At 35.3% G+C, this 17,867-nt stretch overlaps 4 protein-coding genes across 4 annotated transcripts in view; 1 reads left to right on the top strand and 3 right to left on the bottom strand.

The window, feature by feature from the left end:
* The window catches only part of LOC125832706 (uncharacterized protein At2g34160-like), a 96,205-nt gene that overhangs the window by 7,075 nt on the left and 71,263 nt on the right, over nucleotides 1-17,867 (bottom strand). The gene's annotated exons all lie outside the window — the stretch shown is intronic.
* On the top strand, nucleotides 4,779-8,394 carry LOC125832632 (transport protein particle 20 kDa subunit). The gene is made up of 6 exons (XM_049511831.1): nucleotides 4,779-4,977; nucleotides 5,111-5,210; nucleotides 6,007-6,092; nucleotides 6,196-6,260; nucleotides 7,030-7,112; nucleotides 8,167-8,394. Exons 1-6 carry the CDS (start codon nucleotides 4,844-4,846, stop codon nucleotides 8,257-8,259), a joined length of 561 nt encoding a protein of 186 aa, XP_049367788.1. The 5' UTR covers nucleotides 4,779-4,843; the 3' UTR covers nucleotides 8,260-8,394.
* LOC125831735 (uncharacterized protein At1g15400-like) lies at nucleotides 8,567-8,908 on the bottom strand. Its single transcript, XM_049510923.1, has one exon. The coding sequence runs from the start codon at nucleotides 8,906-8,908 to the stop codon at nucleotides 8,567-8,569; it is 342 nt and encodes a 113-aa protein (XP_049366880.1).
* Nucleotides 9,620-15,408, bottom strand: LOC125832545 (uncharacterized). The gene is made up of 9 exons (XM_049511722.1): nucleotides 15,189-15,408; nucleotides 14,417-14,593; nucleotides 13,706-13,800; nucleotides 11,477-11,536; nucleotides 11,089-11,322; nucleotides 10,927-10,989; nucleotides 10,178-10,246; nucleotides 9,986-10,031; nucleotides 9,620-9,892 (listed from the first exon to the last, which is right to left on the bottom strand). The coding sequence occupies exons 1-9, from the start codon at nucleotides 15,196-15,198 to the stop codon at nucleotides 9,822-9,824; spliced, it is 825 nt and encodes a 274-aa protein (XP_049367679.1). The 5' UTR covers nucleotides 15,199-15,408; the 3' UTR covers nucleotides 9,620-9,821.

The raw sequence follows: 17,867 nt of genomic DNA, 5'->3' as shown, positions 1-17,867 counted from the left end.
TGATATAAGGGTTTTTCAATTTTATAGTCTTAAATTAAAGATATGTAGAACGTACCAAAATTCTCTTTAATTTAGTGGTTTCAAAATTCAAACATGTAATGTGAAAAATTAAAGGATAAACTACATAAATAGACATACTTAACTACTATATATACATATGTTATCTATAGTTTAAAAATATTACTCATAATACCACTTTTTAATAATTATAACATATATTTTAAAAAATTAAATCAGATAAACAAATCCCTTAAATATTGTCACGACCCGAGAGCACCCCTAGTCGTAACCGGCGTACTCGACCTCGAAGAGGTCTAATACAAGCCTCTTAGCATTCATTCATCGCATAGACACTAAAACCATAAGGAATATAAAATTTTCTTTACCAAGAAAACATTTCATAATAAAAAAAATAATAGCAAGCGGAAGACTTTCTAGACTTTATACATGATGTCTCAAAACCATCTAATACTTTAGAGAACAAAATTCGGGACTAATCTCATACACAACTTAAACAATACTAGAAATACATCAAAAGGAACATGTAGGGTATTGTCCTCGAATCTATGAGGACTCACCAAGTCTTCATCTCCAACGCTTAGAAGCCTATCAAGTAACCATGACATGTCACCATCTCCAAATCCCTACACTTTAGTTAAAAAGGGAAAGAAAGGGGTTAGCACAATTAAGTACTAAGTATGGAGACCATGCACAAACATGCTAAAAAAAAAGGACATTTTCAAAGAATAAATGCTTTCATATCAATTTGATAAAACCTTTCCTTTACAAGTATAAGAGACATAATGCAAGTCAACGTTAACATATAAGACCATAGCCAACCATACACATACTCAACATATATCCATGTACAACCCATATTTAACATTAAAAGAACACATGACATTTCATTACCATAGGACCTCTACCTAATATAACCTTAAGACACACTTGAGTAAGACAAGAAGTGACCGCCCATACAACCTCTTCAAGCACACTTAAGTGTTCCTCAAGATTACCTTAGATAAGGACATTTCCTTTACAACATAGCATCAATAGACCAACATTCTTTAAGAAACCATTTTTGGAGACATTCAAGCACATAAGGGGACTTTCACATAATAGTCGTTAGACTTAGGGAACTCACTTTAGTATCTTCAAAGCCTACTCGTGCCATGTGTAGATAACATCTCATACTACTACCTACACGTTGTAGAACCTATCCAATAACTAGAGTGCGCATCCCACATGATGGGAATAGGCATAACCGACATAGACCATACTAGCTAGGTATGGAATCCGAAGTCTATCCTACTCCGTAGAGGTTGTTCTACTTGCCAAAGGTAGAACTAGTAAGCAACCCATGTAGGCACATGGTTTAGGGGATGTCCAAGGAAGTTTATTGTGCCTAATCTCATACTCAACTAGGCCACCTTCCTAACCACATCCACTCGGTGCTAGCCTTGTTTCCCATAGAGTATTCAATCACATATGTACTTAGAGAATGTTCCTTTTCTAGTTCAACCAACTCATAGTACCTCTTCCCAAGAAAGGCCCCATTTCTTAGTCATAGCCAATCAAGGTTCATAAGGATAGCTCATTAAATCCCCCTGGAAGAGTGCCTTAGGCCTACCGATTTTTCATTAAGGGTGCCTTAAGCCTGCCGGTCCAAGGTTCATCATTTCACACATGAGAAGGGCTACCACCATTAGGTCTACCGATTTCATGGTTTTACACTTACTTAGGAAAGCTAGACTTATGAAAGGACACCATTTCTTAGTTCTGCCCATTTCACACATTCATGCATTCAAGACTTTAAGTAACAAGGAGGGACACTTTAGTCTACCAACCAAGTCACAACATTTTCATTCAAGGATACTTCATAATCCAACATTATCTCATATATACATCATGAGAAATCATACTTTAAATCACAATCCTCTCCACTTTACATAAGATCATCACAAGATCACATAAACTCATTCACATCATACCTTCACATATAGCTTCACATAAAACTCATTCACATCATACCTTCACATATAGCTTACATAAAACTCATTCACATCATACCTTCACATATAGCTTCACATAAAACTCATTCACATCATACCTTCACATATAGCTTCACATAAAACTTTACATATAGCTTCATATAGGACTTACATATAGCCTCATATGTGTATAATAATACAACAATATAATAACATTCACATAATGCCCTTCATGGCCTCAATTCACAATAATACAACAAATAACCACCTCCACCAAAGGTGGATCAAGCCAATCAATAACAATTATATTAATACTAAGAGATCAAGCCATCTTACCACCTTTTTCAAAGGCCATAAGCCACAATACTCAATTCCATGCCAATTATACAATATTTATCAAGTTTGATCAACTTACCCTCTTTCCATGGCTATCTTCATCATCCTCATTTTCCAACAATTAACAATACAATAACAATGATAATAACAACAATCAACTATACAAGCTAAGCTAAACAATATCCAATAACCAACATAAAGTCTAAATCCCAATTTATGACCATTCAAGGCTACTACCTCACATTATACCATTCAATAACAATTTCTAGCAACTCAACATAGCTAAGATCATATAAGAACAGCCCACATCAAACCACTCAATAATCCTTCATCAATTACTCAAAATCATTAAACTCACTTTAGGCTAAATTTAAAGAATTTGAGAAGACATGGGTTCACAAATATTTCTTTCTTAAAACCATAAATAATCATTAATAACAACATGAAACATCATTTAAAATTATTTAATGCAAGAACCCATGCTTAGAATTCGAAATAGGATTTTTGTGTATTTGAAAAACCTTGAAAATCTTTTGATTGGGCTCCTTGAAAGAAAGAATAATCAAGGATAAAGGATCCCCATACCTTCTGAGTTGAAAACCCACGAAAATTGAAGAAGAAGCACTCGAAATCTTCAATCCTAGCTCCAACTTCTTCTTCTTCTTCTCTTCTTTCTCTCTTCACTCAAGAACCCTAACTCTTACTCTTTTAAAAATGGAACAAAAATGATCCACAATCAGCCTAACACAACTATATAACCTCAAAAGAAAAGATTTGTGAAAAGACCAAAATGCCCTTAAATTTCCGGACGGACTCCTTGCCAACTTCCCAACTTTCAAAGGGCATAACTCGCTCATACGAACTCGGAATCGAGAAAACTCGGTGGCGTTGGAAAGATCGTTCCAAGGGCTTTCCAAACATAACTGGAACTACTCTTGGATCATTCTGAGCTAGGAGTTATGACTGCTCAAAGTTGGCCAAAAACTCACTGATTTTCACACTTGACCGAATTTCCAGATTCTGAATTTTTTTCCAAAAATGACTACTTCCAATTTCAAGCTTCTTCATATTCATTTTAAATTGTCGGATGTTACACAATTAAAACGAAATTACATAAAAACCCCTCATAGAACCTCATTATAAAGTCAACACAAAGTCGTAGGCTCTTGCTTAACCTATCATTTTTTCCGAGTCGTTACAAATATGGTATTGAATAATTATCCAAAAATTTAAATCCCTTAATTAAAGGTGCTTTAAAAATTCAACCTCCTTCAATCTCCTCCCCCAACAATATCTCTCCCCCCACCCCCACCCCAGCCCTTACCGGATTCCACCCTCAATCCGAAAAAGAACTCCGGAAATGACAAACTTTGCGTTTTCATATAACCGCATTATGAATGTAATGTTGTGCACTATCTTCTTGCTTAGAGTGTGATTATATTTTTGGTATAACATTTTAGAAGGCAAAAAAGGCAACCACCCTTCTAAACAAGAATTTTCTGTACTTCTTCTTTGTTGTCTACTTTTTAGGCATTTCTTCTTCTCTGCAATTCTTCCAATTACTTGTTTCAGTTCAATTTACATTAAATACTTCCTTCTTACTCCGACGAGTCGTTGGACGCCGATGAAGCCATGTGCAGGTTTTTACATTATTTGTTTTTGTTGTTTCTCAACTATTTTAATGGTTGACTGTTTACAAAATCAGATGATTCTTGTTAAAGGTTAATTCAAATTAATAAATCGTGTACCTCACTTTTAAAAATTGATGGATACATGTATCTCGCCGTTAATGATTAAAGTCAATGAAGAAGATGAAGAGGTTAATCCAAATTAATAAATCGTGTATCTCGTCATTAATGATTCAAGCTGATGAAGAAGAGATGAAGAGGTTAATCCAAATTAATAAATCGTATATCTCGGGTTGAATACATGTATCTCGTCATTAATGATTTAAGTTGATGAAGAAGATGAAGATGTTAATTCAAATTAATAAATCGTGTATCTCAACTTTAAAAACTGTTGGATACATGTATCTCGCCATTAATGATTCAAGCCGATGAAGAAGATGAAGAGTATAATAACATAATTAATTAGGTTTATGATTTCGTTATTTTAGGAATATTTGTTAGAGATGATACTCAAGATCCTGTAAATTTGTTGAGTTGTTAATTAGTCAGCAGTTAATCCATTAATTAAGGAAATAAGTTACAACCCCTTTAATTTAAATTAATAAATCGTGTATCTCAGCTTTTAAAACGGTTGGATACATGTATCTCGGGGCCAAAATATGGTATAAAAAGTAATATTACAAACTATTGGGAATCCTAGTAATTGGGATCTAAAGTAGTGAGATTTATGTAAGATGCCCAAAATTAAAATTAAAGAGTTGCTAAAATATAAAAGATACATACTTTATTAAACATAGTATAAATATTGACTCTGTATTAAATAGTCGTCCTAAGAGTGGCCATTTCTTGAAAAATGGAGTGGCCTCAACATTTAGATCCGAAGTCCAGATGATTACAGGCCCAACTTTCACTACAGCAGAGTTTCTTCTTCGGCCCAGTTTTACGGCACTCTGTCTTCTCTGCGAACTTCTCCGTCCCGTTTCTTCGGCGAACTCCTCGCGATCTCTTCTCGTAATCGAGCTGTAAGTACTCTTTGTTTCTTCTTTCTCTTCTAGATTTCCGTAGATTCAAAATTTATCTTTAGCTCATTTTAATTGATATTGAGATCACTAAAGTTTTGTTTAATGTGAATTTGATTCGGTTTTGTATTTGAAGGAATTTAGGGATCCGAAAAATGGCAAGCACAGCATGTTTTATGATTGTAAGCAGGAATGATATCCCTATCTACGAAGCTGAAGTTGGCACTGCGCCAAAGGTAATTGACCTTTACTCTACTTTTTTTTTTCGTTAAATGATTGAGCAGCGGGTGTATCGAAAACAGTCTCTCTGCCTCAGGCTGAGAGGTAGGGGTAAGGTCTGCGGACACTCTTTCCTCTCCGGACTATTGTTTTTGCCTCAGTTTAAAGGTTAACTCTGATCATGTTAGTAGAGTTTCTAGTTTTGCGTGACTTTGAATCTGGTTGATGGGAAATGTACATAAACCTCGTTTTAATTTTGGAAAACTATTTACAATCGGGTGAATATTGCTCTATATGTGCTAGTCCAGTTGAAGTAATGCTGTGTAAAACTGATCTAAAAGCACTGGTTTTTAATTGTCATTCTTTTTTCTCTTTGGTTTTACTGGAGGATCAGAATTGGGTTTTCGGTGAGGAACAATATTTCTATATTTAGGCATCATATTGTCTTAAACAAGGTTAAGAGATCAACTACCGTGCTTATCAGTATCCAGGTTCTTTTTTCTCGTTTTGTTTCGTTTCGTTTCGGATCATGATCAGTCACTAGTTTCCATCTCACCTTAAATCACAAGTCACAACATAAGCAATGGAGTATCTTATATAAAGAAACTTAACCAGTTTTACATCATAATGTGAATTATGTAAAGTTTGCACTCGAGTTTTTAATGAGGTAGTCATAATGCATTTAAATTTATAGTGTGGACTGCAGCATCTTTGCCACCATTGTCAAACTGTATGCACATCTTTTTACTTTCTGTCATTGATTACAAGCGTTGTAGTTGCTTGGTAATATTGTACATTGTACTTGCATGCTAGAAAGAAGATGCTGCTCATCAGCACCAGTTTATATTACATGCAGCATTGGATATTGTACAGGACCTTGCATGGACTACAAGTGCTATGTAAGGTTGCTTTCCCCTAGTCATCAAGGCATTAATTGCAATTTTCCATTGTAAAGTTTCTTGCTTTTATCATCCTCATAGTGATTCTTCTTTCTTCATCCAGGTTCTTGAAATCAATTGACCGATTCAATGATTTGGTGGTTTCTGTTTACGTCACTGCTGGTCATATCCTTAATATGTTATAGTAAATCAGTATTTAGTGACAGCACTGTTTTTGTTATAGAAAATAGATGATGGTGCTAGCTTGTGTTGTACCTGCATTTCTCCTTAACAATCGATACAACAGCTTGCTTCTTCTTGTACTGAAATTATTTGATTTACGGTGGTAAATGGTTACTTCTAAAGCTAGTCATTGTTTAGTAGTACTCCATGTGTCACAGATGAATCTGCCTATCAGTTTTTCTCCAGTGGACTCCTCTTGTAGAAGATTAGTTCTTAGGGCTTATGGAATGATGTGTGAAGTGATTTGCCATATCAGAACTAGGAAGAAGAGATAACCCATATTTCTTAACCTTTATGATCTTGAATAGGACCATTCCCCCAACAACTCCATCTTGTCCTAAACTTGGCCCACATAACCACATTTATGTCTTTCTTCATCCCTTTCTGTAACCAGTGATGATAGTTAACTCTTAACTTCGAGCACACTAAGGCTAAATCTCCTGAAGTTTTTTATTAGCTCACCTTCTTGACTGATTCCTTGGTTTAATATTAGTTGGAATGACAAGGCAGACTTGTACTGTCTCCCTCTATAGCATTTTTTTACCTATCAAAAGAAGAAAAAGAAAAAAAAGGAAGAAGCATGTTTTAGATGTTCTCGTAGCTGCATAAGTTAATATGTTATTGTATATGGGATCCATACAATCAGCATCACCAGTTTGACTTTACAAATGTGAACATTTTGTTTTTTGTTCCCTTGACCAATCAAGCATACATACGCGATTGATGCTGCTTCACGACTCTCGCAATGATGATGGGATCAAAAGCTTCTTCCAGGAGGTCCATGAACTATATATAAAGGTAAAGTTTTTTAATAGGACATAAAAAACACAGTGGTCTTACATTAAAGTTTATTTAATCTACTTTTGCTGCTCAAACCTAGTAAAGGCCTCACTTTATTGCTCTTTGGGATGGGAAAGGGGGTGGGGGGCTGCTGACATCTTTGCATACCTATGATGAGCTCTTAAACTTCTCTACTTTATTGTTTGTGTTCCTAGGCTATAACAAGAGATTCTTTTAAGCAGAAACTTCTGTATGTAGGCATGGCTATTAAAAGAATTGCTTGGAATATTTTTTTTTGTATGTAAGAATAAGATCAGTTGCTGTGAAGTCATCTTGAATTCATGTCAGCAGTGTTTAGATATCTCTGATCCTATGAAGTTCATTTGGGCTTAATAGATTTCATTTTTGGGAGTTCCTCAGATATGATTAGTTTCTTTGCCTTTTTGTTCTCCTTAGCTTGCTCTTTTGGGGTTGCAGCACAACAAAGTACTCTTCCGGCGTGCATTAGTACCTTTTTGGTACACATCACTAGATGTACTGATTTGTTAGGCTGGTACTGTTCCAGAGTTTCTAAGATATCTTTTGGATTTTTTTTTTCTATAAATGAAACACATGGTCTACAGTGGTTCATGTAACTACTGAAAACTTAATATTGGATAGATACATACATAGGTTTTGTCAAGTTTAGCTCTAAAGGTGTATGGTACAGCTTGAGAAATTGTTTAGCCATGAATTAGTTGGTAACTGTATGATAATTCAAAATTTTGTAATGCGCAAATATAATTGAACTTGTATTGTGGTGAAAGCTAGATTTTTTCCCCCAAAGAAATGGTTGCAATTCAAGAAGTACATAATTGAATAAAATTCTATAGTTTTATGTTTAAAACTGAGAGATTGAGCTTAGATGCCACCCCTGGGGAAAAAGTTTGCGCACATCTTTCATTGACTTTTTTCACTTATACTCTCATAGATAATGCAATGTGTTACTTCTTCATGCCCTGTTTTGAAGTGAGCTATGTGCTCTAACTATTTTTAGATTTCATTCACTGATCTGTTGCTGCAAAACTTGCAGATACTTTTGAATCCTCTCTATTTGCCAGGATCTCGTATCACATCATCTCACTTCGATACTAAAGTTAGAGCCCTTGCCAGAAAGTACCTCTGAGCCAAACTACGGACCAAAGCTAAACAAGAATCATATGCATTCAACGTTCATTCCTTGTAAAATTCATTCGCTATTGATGACTGGTTATTGTGTTTGGAGTGACCATATTTCTCGTGGTAAATGATAAGTTGACTAGTGGACCTTCTCATATTATATAACCGCAGCAAGTAGTGATAAATTAAGCCTAGTTTGTAGGAGTAATTGTTTTGCTATATCCTAGTCTACTACAATGGATCCATTGCATCTGTAAGTCATGCTATTGAGCGCATGTGAAGCAACTAGCTAGCTCTGGGCTTTCGAAGACTTGTCATTGGTCCCTTAGTGGTCGATGGTGGGACTTACCTTTTTTGCCATTAATAGCGCTGCACAATCCACATGCAGAAACCTTAGGGGACCGTGGTTCTGCCGTCGGGTTCACCCTTCCACCGCCGTTGGATCCTCTCCTCCCTGTTGATCCAATGGTTGTTGATGAAGTCTCCACCTGCAGCTTCATTTCCTCTTTGGGTTTTCCTACTCGTTTTTTGTTAGTTTCTTCTTTATGTTTGACTGGCTGATTGATCAGTTCACCTGATAAGTATTTGTCGTCCCATATAAGTCCAGACGAACCCTGTCTGCGGAATGAAACAACCGATCTTTGCAACCCAGCCATCAACAATTAATTGTTGAATACTGCACTCTTCTCAAAAGAAAAAGAAAAAAGTTTAGGCAAAAGCTTCTTGTTTGTTGCTCTTGTTTTATACTAAATACTCTTTTCAAAGATCTTTCTTGAGATCAGCCGTCTGAATCAAGAAATGCAGGCGACAGCAGAGGAATATTTAAGGAAAATCAAGTATAACAATAGTTTTACACTGTATACAAGTTCAATAAGTATTTACGTTTTTCTTAATACTCGATCATCTAACAGGAGATTATATGTAGTTCGTTGGTCAAACACCTGTTTAAACTGCTAATTCAAAAGTTCAGGTCATACTGATTTTTATGATGTTTGTCTGTGTATGACTTAGGCTGCCTTTGAAATTGGGATCTAAAATGGTATGCGCCGGTCTGTTTTATTCTGTATTTTCTCTCTCACATAGTTAAAGAGAAGAGGCATAACTAGACAAAGTCTCTTTTATATAGTAAAAACAAAAAAAAAGGTTAATTTAATGAAATAGCCAAGAACATTTGTACGTAACGCATTATTGGCTTTTGACTTCCTAAAGACAGAGGTCTATCGCAAATAACCTCTCCCGTCCTTTCTAGATCCCACTTATGAAATCATACTGCTATATTGTTTTTTAACCATACACAAATTACCACTTCATCAATTATGACCACTGGAATGGAATGAACCAGAGCTAATAACCCTTTGAGACACAAATTGCAAAAGAAAGCGAGTATAGATTCAAAAACTTAAAAACATTTCTGGTGCAGATTCCAGATAGATATTTAAACTAAAACAAATAAACAAGCTTAATAAAAATCCCGCACTTTCAATAGAAGGCAATCAACAATTTTCAACTCGAGTATTCTCTAAAAAAAAAATGAACTCTGCTCCGGAAGACATATGCTACAAGAACCATCTATTGAAGCTTCTTTATACCAGGGAAAGAAGGAAGGATTGAGATTAGAGGATCACCATATCCAACAGGATCTGTTCAATAGACAAGTAAAGTGAGATCTTAAAGTAGTCACAGATAGGATGTACAAAATGATTTTCAGCACATATAAGAATTAAGAAGCATACCTCCATCTTTTCGGAGTATCTTGATAACCTCTCCCGATACGTCAGACTAAAAGAGGATAGAAAAGAAAAGACAAAAGGAGAATCAAAAAAGATGCATGAGAATTTACTTAAAATAAACGTCGGAGCAAAGAGGAACAGCGTGTACAGTAAAAAAGAAATCATGCAAGTATGCATCTATAGCAGGGCCCGAACCTCGACAGGGAGCTCGCCTCCAAGCTGCTCAATATAGAAAACTACTTGTCCCTCCTTCACTTGTTGCTTCTACAGAATAGAATTAAGAAAAAAAATAGGTCATACGTAATACGTTCAGTAGCCGGTAAGTGTAATACCGAAGCACAGAGGACGCTTCTAATCGTGAATTGAGAGAGACGCAACAGAGAAAAAAGAAGAGACAAAGAGGGCAGGTTGAGAGGAAGGGGGTTTCAGAAATAGAGTAACATTTGCCTTGGCCTCATATAGCTGCATGACAGTTCTAAAAGGATTTAGCATCCAGTTTAGATTGGCTTTTCTCCAGACAAAAAGATTAAATGGGGAGCCCTTAAAATTAGTATGCTACCAATAACATAATTTTCTAAGCATATTTAAATGAAGGGCCAGCTTAAAAGGTAAAACTGGAAACGAACTCTGACAGTACAAAAAGAGATGTGGACTCACAAAATGAAGCAACAGACTTTTTTCTTTAACAAAGCAACAGATATTTAAACATAGTTAAAGGCAGCTTTAAAAAGTAGATATTCCAGAATTTTGCTTAGACCTCCGCTTTGAACAGACCTCCTTTTGAAGGGAAAGGAGCAATATCAAAATGAGATTAATAGTAAACTTTTCAGAACTTCAGTAGTAATCAGTTATACAAAGACTTTGTCATCAATCTCTTAGTTTTAGCAAACAGAAACATCTCATCATATGATTTAAAAAGAGCAAAAATGAAAAAGAACACCTACTTCTTTACAGGCTGGAGGTGCACGCTTTCCCTTAATGGTTCGAGATCTTCTGAAGAAACCAACCTGCATGACATATGAGAGTGTCATTTTCAGGGAGAGAAAGGCAGAGAGAGGAAGAGATTGATAGATAAACAGAGAAAGAAATATTCACTGTAATCTCACCCTAGGAGATTGAATTATCACCAAGCCTTCATCTGCAGCTTTTTCAATCATTGTCTGAATTCCATCTGAGGGAGGTGAAGATTTTGTGATAGCTAATGATGTTGATGAGGCTGAGCCATTTGAATCAGCCACTTCAACAGATGAGGGAATACTGACAGGACTGGATATTGGAGGCAATGAAGTTGTACTTTGCCCTGTCAAGTCTCTCTTCACATATAAACGAAATCCACCAAGCTAATAATAAAATGAAAAAGTGTCATAAGAAGTAGAAGAATTTTAAAATGATTGAAGATTAATCATGCATCAAGGGCAGATCATAAATAACTTCCGTGAAGGACATAGGAATAAGAAATAAAATAAACAGAAAAGAATTACTAAACCAGCTTACTTTTAAGTCAACTTCTGCAATTGAAGTTGTATCACATATTTCCGCAAGGAGAGACTCCACCTGTTAAATGAAGTAGGTATGTTTCACATGTTAATACAAAATGTCATTGCATGCAAGCAATGACATAATAATAGGGAAGAACATATTTAATCCACTCCTCAACATAAACTTAGTGCCTCTTCACCAAAATAATTTTAGCAGATCAGAACAAATTTTCCACATGAATAATATGAGTAAGATTTGTTTATGAAGAAAAATAAAGTCTAATCAAGAAGTTGGAAGCAACAACTCATGTTTTATTTCCTTTTCAGAGTCAGATTTCAGTTACAACGAGGTGATGTAGCTTTGGAGGTATCATGTCATGAAGTAATGTGGTAGAAATACCATACGAGGTTGGGTAGAAACACAGACAAAACCACTGGGTTACACAATTCCCAGCTGGCTTAAAAGCTTGCAAAAGACAATGCAAGTACAGGGATTATATTCTATGCATCAAACTAAAAGAAAGTAAGTAATATAGAGTTATTTAAATAGATGCAAGCCCGTTTTCTGAACACGAAACTTCCCTTCAACCAAGGCACCCTGTAGACACTTAGAGATGCCTTCCCGAATTCTATCCACACACCCCCATCCCCCACCCCCACACACGCTCTGTAAGAGAAGATCCCACTAGGAGTTTCCGAGTTAACGCATTACGAAGAAGGTGATGAAGTTAAGTACAACTAAAGTATTACACCAGCCAAGTTTAAACTTGATGGACCATCTCGCAAGGGCTACTGAGACACGTGGTTTGATACTCTGCATCAGTGTGATATTGCAATTTATGAAACCCCTCCATCTATTGACAATACCCACTTGTTTACCCAAACAAATGTTTTCTTACCATCACTGGTGTTACAAGTTCCCCCTACCTGCCACTAAATCTTGCCATTAAAGAACACTAACAGGGTTCAAAATTTTCTTGTCAAATGAGCTTATTAGCTGGAAGCTTGAAGTCAAATCTGCACTCATCCTTCACTGTGACCTTATTATCTTCCTTATAAAATCCACAAAGCTACTCTACAATAATGTGTGGTTAAAACTTTTTCTTAATGAAAATAATGCAATGTTTAACACTAGCACCCTCCTAATATTCAAATACGAAGTAAGCTAGGAGGTATAGTGTAAAGAGGATGCATGTACCACACAAAAGTCTGTTAGCAACATACAAAAGGAAAATGCTTTGGGGCAGAGTCATGTCAACTGCAGATGTAAATGACGTTCTAAGCAACAGAGACTTAGACTCTCTAAGCAGGAGTGAAACAGTCAGAATCCAAATACTAAAATTGGTATTAATAGTTATCAAACAATTGATAACATTAAGGAAAAATCTGATAGAAATGGGAGGAATGAAAGGGATCTGCTGAGCATTCTCTGCATTTTATCTTTCTCAAAGAATCAGAGATATTTTTGTCGTTATTAAAGATTTAAAGTTAGCCTTCCTCCCTTTTACCCAGAAATCCCCGAGGGCCAGTGGAGCACGGTTCAAACCCATTTAGTTTGCCTAAGACCTGGCCTCTTGTACTATACTAATTATCCATGTTCAAGGTCTCATCTAAAGTAGACCACTAGAATCTAAATATGTTTAATTTTCTAAGAAGATCCAGCAGGAAGCTCATGATGGATAGACAATCCTTATCCATCTTGCAGGTTCATTTGAAAAGTAAGGTACTTTTATCAATGAACATCAATAATACCAAGGAGGTACCTTACCAATTATTTATCTTGTAGGTCTTGCCTAAAATTTATAGACCACTAGAATCTAAATATTCATAAAATTCAAGGAAGATCCAACAAGAAGCTCAAGTATTTAGACTACAAGCTGCTATGCAACAGCTAACCAGATTGCAGAGGAAGTCAGTTTTTTGAGGAACTTCAGACAAGGGATAAGCTCGTTTCCAAAACATTCACCTTTAACCCCAACATGGCTAGAAATGGAAAAAAAGAAGAAGATGAGTTTGTTGCACTTCACATTTTATCGTGGTGCTACTGTAGTTACACTGTTATTTAAAGGTCCCAAGCTGTTTCCCAAGTTCCTGAAATTTCTAAAATATTTTTTGAAATTTGTAGTGGCTGACAACACTCCACCAGCAAGAAAGTTTCGCTACTTTATATCACTAGATACCAGCAATATAATGATCAGATTACTGTCTTCTGACAGAGTACAGAATGCAAATAGAGAGTGCTGACCTCATATGAATTTGGAATCAATGGACTTGCAGTTTCTGAAGAAACAATCTTACTCGAACTATCATCTGATTTAGGAATAGCTGTTGCTGCAGCAGCTACATGATGAGAGAAACAGAGAAAGTTGCATGATTATTTATACATAACAGAAAACATGTCCATGCTTAAGGTGAAGCCATAGAGCAAGAAGTTATGTTAACTGAAAAAAGGAATCATAGATGTCAGGAACGAAGTGCTCAATATTTATAAACCTAGTAAAAATAAATAAAGACCAGTAACCTTTTAGAAATGGTAATTTAATTACCAACTGAAAAACCTCCAGAATAAGAATGTAACAGGTACTCCTCGAAAAGGTGAGCAAGGGCCTATCTGAGATCTTTGATCTAGTCTAGTTTAAAATCACACACGAGAACCAATAAAACAGAATGGGAACTCCAAAAGCAGGATAAGTCCAGTAACATGCTTCCAAATGACTCATGGAAACTCTAAAAAAGTCAATAAGATAAACAAGAATAACCAGCCATTCTTCATTATCACAGAAAAATATGGCAACTTAGCATTTCAAATGATTCAAACTAAGTATAAACACTACCATTGCTGTCATGATAGGCAAACTAAAAAATGAGTCAATTGCAAACACTGTGAGCAGAAAAATTGCACTTGTTTAGTTATGAAAACAGAAAAAATCCAGGGTCCGCGCGGAAAATCACTCACGTTTAGCTTCAACAGTTGAACACCGGCAATCAAATGTCTTCCTTGACTTTGTGGTTAATAGCAACCCATCACTTTGAACAAATTTCTTCGTTCTCAGATTGTGCACTACACTCAATTTGGGCTTAGTGGATCCCAAATTCAAACTTGTTAATTTAAGGCCAGAAGCCCCAAAACCACCTGGATTACAGAAACACTCACAAAATCAACAAACACATAAATTGTTTTAAAAATCCTAAAGGAAACAGAAAGCAATCAACACTACCAATAAACAGAAAAGAGTCAAAGAGGTCAGAAAATCTAATCTTTTTAAATTAATTTTACAGAGGCAAGCAGTAATCCAAGCTCTCTTTTAATCTGATCAATGCATATGTATTAAATAGAAAGCGATCAACAACACCAGATATGCCAAAACATACTTAGAACAGTAAGAAAAGCTCACGTTTTTACTAAATTAACAGAATAAACACATAAGAAAGACGCAAAATACCAACAAGTTTGAAATTAAGGCACATTAAAACAGAAAAAATACAATCAACAACGGCAAAAAGAGTCACTGAAGTAAGAAAAGTTCACATTTTTATTAAAACAAGCAATTATAGAAGCATAAGAGTAAAAAATACATCAATTTAGCCTACCCTAACTCCAACCCTTGTTTAATTGATTTTACAGGAAATTTACAGAAGTATAAGAACAAGCAATTACAAAAAAGATTTCATGCATGATGTATCAAACCACCAAGAACACTAGAGAGAATGAGCAATTGAGTACTTACATGCAGCCATAAGAAGGGTAAAAAAACCCCTATGAAAAAACACAGGCAGAGCTTGAAGCTTTGCTTGCTGGTGAAATGGCGATGGAAACAAAGAAGGAAGAGAAGTTTGAAACGAGAACAACGCCCTTATTAATTGTTTAATTAATCTAATTTCAGTTTAACAAGGCCCATTAATGAAAGGCCCGTTTGGAGAGGGCCCGTAATTGTGGATAAGGTGATCTAGTGGCCGGGTGGGTAACACGTTGATTGTTTGTCCTTTTACCAACTTTCTTGACCCAACGAAAAATATGAAACTAAAAAAGGTCATTAGTTAAAAAGATTTTAAAATTTTAAAAATCATATAGTAATATCCTAGCTACGTTATTATATTCTGGATGAGTTGGGTAGGTTATCTATATTTGGGCTCAATTTGAAACCCCCACTCATTATCATACTTTACAACAACAACATAATCTATAAGTGAGGTCTAAAAATAATAAAAATTACATATATCTCATAGTGTTAAGAGCTAATTACATCATATCCCTATTTGTTTCTTAAATTACAAAAAATCCTTAAATTTATAAGATCTCGAATACACCTGCGGATACATAACTCACGGATTGTGAATGATACATTACTTAATGAGAAGGATGTATTTGGTGAGTGATAAGGATGCATCCGAGAAAGGAGGAAGGTATCCGAGAGGGGAGGGACGTATCCAATAGGAGATAAGAATGTATTCTAGATGGCGTTACCCGTGTTATGCACATGCCCAATAATATATATGATATATTTTGAGGCTAATAATGAAGTTTAAGCTGTAGAAGCAATAGTAGACTATACAAATCCAACAATAAAATGTCATTGGTATTATATTTGATAGTCAGATTTTAATGTGCACTTGAATATGACCTAAAATTGTCTACAACAACAAAAAAAAAAAAGGAAAAGAAATATCAAGTCCTAGGAACCAAAATGGCAATTCCAATAACAAATTGATCATCCAGTACATCTGTGAAACCTATTGAGTTTAACTAAAGCAATAAAGGAAGCAAGGAAAGTGTCGAGCAATATGTTTCGCAATTCCCAATCTAAAAGTATAGATTAAAGATAACTTAGCTTATTATACAGCTTTATCCAATTCTACCCTTCTCTCTATCTGGTTTGAGACTCTAGAAACTCATGTTAGTCCTCTTTTTCCAACTGCATCATCCATTTTTTGGTTGGTACCTTAGATTCAGTAAAAGGTTTTGATTATCATGTGATGCGCACACACATGGTTGAGACGGACAGCTGGTACAAACAACGATGGTTGAAGGTGCAAATCAAGTGTTGATAAGTCCTCAACACAAGAACACTCTCTTCGAGTCAAATCGACCTTCCCTCTCATCTCAGGTGCTCAACATATGGATATTTGAATTTTTAGCTTTTTTCAAGAAATGGAAGCGCTTCTCGTATGGTAATAGCAACTTGTTTTGGGAGTCGTGGCGTGTACCAAAATGATGTAGGTTACTCTAGGCAACAACTGTTGATTTTTTAAAAAGGTTTTGTTTTGCAGAATCTTGTTTTTTCATACGTAGTGCTAGTAACAACTCTTCTCTTCTATCAGAAGATATACGCCGTGCTAGTAACAACTCTTCTCTTCTATTAGAAGATATTTGGCCATACGTATCACAAAGTTTAAGGTCTCCGCAACCTTCATTTTTTCTGCCTATAGATACTTGTTTGGTTCTTTCGAATTATTCAGCTATGCTAGTTCAAGCATGCTTTTTTTAAACCTGTAGATATTTACAATGCAAGTTATGCACCACTACTTTTTAGGACGGAAAGATAGAATGCTCGCTTGAGCAGAACTAAATCAACGTTGTTGTGACAATAATAATAATCGCGAAAAGATTGAACATACTTTCCAATTTGAATAGCTCACATAGACATTTTTTTTTAATTTCCAATATTTGCTAATCAAGCAATATGTATTCACATATTAGACATTGTCATTAAGTAAAGAATTGAGAAATAAAGCCTCCAACGTGACAACAACTATTTTTAGTCATGCAGCGGAAAAATGGAACAAACATCACGAACACTCTGTTTTTCCTCTTAATAAATGGCCTCAAATCGAAGACACTAAAAAGTTATTGCCGTAAACCCAAGCACACATATTTCTAGAGACCCAACAAAAGTTCAACTTTGCTTTACTGTTTGAGGTCGTTGAAATATGCTTTCTACAAAAGTTGAAAATGAAATACTAATAAATATACAAAACGTACTCAAAGTTACATTGTTGATCAAAACAAAACAAAAAGAATATCAATAAGAAAATAATTGATGATAATACCTTGTGTGTTTAGTGCCCCAAGTCTTAAACAATAGTCCCAGAATTACTAAGACAAAATAAATTGACTTTCTTCTCAAATTGACTTCACTCAGTTTGCTGATAAAGATAACCCGCTACAACCTGAAAAGGAAAATATACTTCAAATAAGTTAAGCGAGGCATATTATCAAACAACTTGGATGCATAATGAACTTTAAATTTATGTAATCTTTGATAGCTTAGATTTTTGTCAAGACATCTAACATTACACTAATTAATTAGTTACAAAAGACAACATTCATCAAAGATAATACATGTGCAAATCGGAATTACAAACATGCATGTAGAAATATTAGCTAGAAACTATATAAACAATTAAAA

This window comes from Solanum verrucosum, unplaced genomic scaffold (genome assembly GCF_900185275.1).
Source record: "Solanum verrucosum unplaced genomic scaffold, falcon-dt-bn FXZP01000102.1, whole genome shotgun sequence".
In the NCBI taxonomy this organism is placed as follows: domain Eukaryota; kingdom Viridiplantae; phylum Streptophyta; class Magnoliopsida; order Solanales; family Solanaceae; genus Solanum; species Solanum verrucosum.
Note: the sequence above shows the minus strand (reverse complement) of the source record. Positions and strands in the feature narration are given on the sequence as shown.

Excerpts from the sequence above, each read along its gene's own strand:
- LOC125832632 (XM_049511831.1), top strand. The coding sequence starts at position 4,844 with ATGATTACAGGCCCAACTTTCACTACAGCAGAGTTTCTTCTTCGGCCC. Across the intron at positions 5,211-6,006 it reads AAGTTGGCACTGCGCCAAAG|AAAGAAGATGCTGCTCATCA; the intron begins GTAATTGACCTT and ends CTTGCATGCTAG. Across the intron at positions 6,093-6,195 it reads GCATGGACTACAAGTGCTAT|GTTCTTGAAATCAATTGACC; the intron begins GTAAGGTTGCTT and ends TTCTTCATCCAG.
- LOC125831735 (XM_049510923.1), bottom strand. The coding sequence starts at position 8,908 with ATGGCTGGGTTGCAAAGATCGGTTGTTTCATTCCGCAGACAGGGTTCG.
- LOC125832545 (XM_049511722.1), bottom strand. Across the intron at positions 13,801-14,416 it reads TTCAACTGTTGAAGCTAAAC|CTGCTGCAGCAACAGCTATT; the intron begins GTGAGTGATTTT and ends CTCATCATGTAG. Across the intron at positions 9,893-9,985 it reads GATACTCCGAAAAGATGGAG|ATCCTGTTGGATATGGTGAT; the intron begins GTATGCTTCTTA and ends TCTATTGAACAG.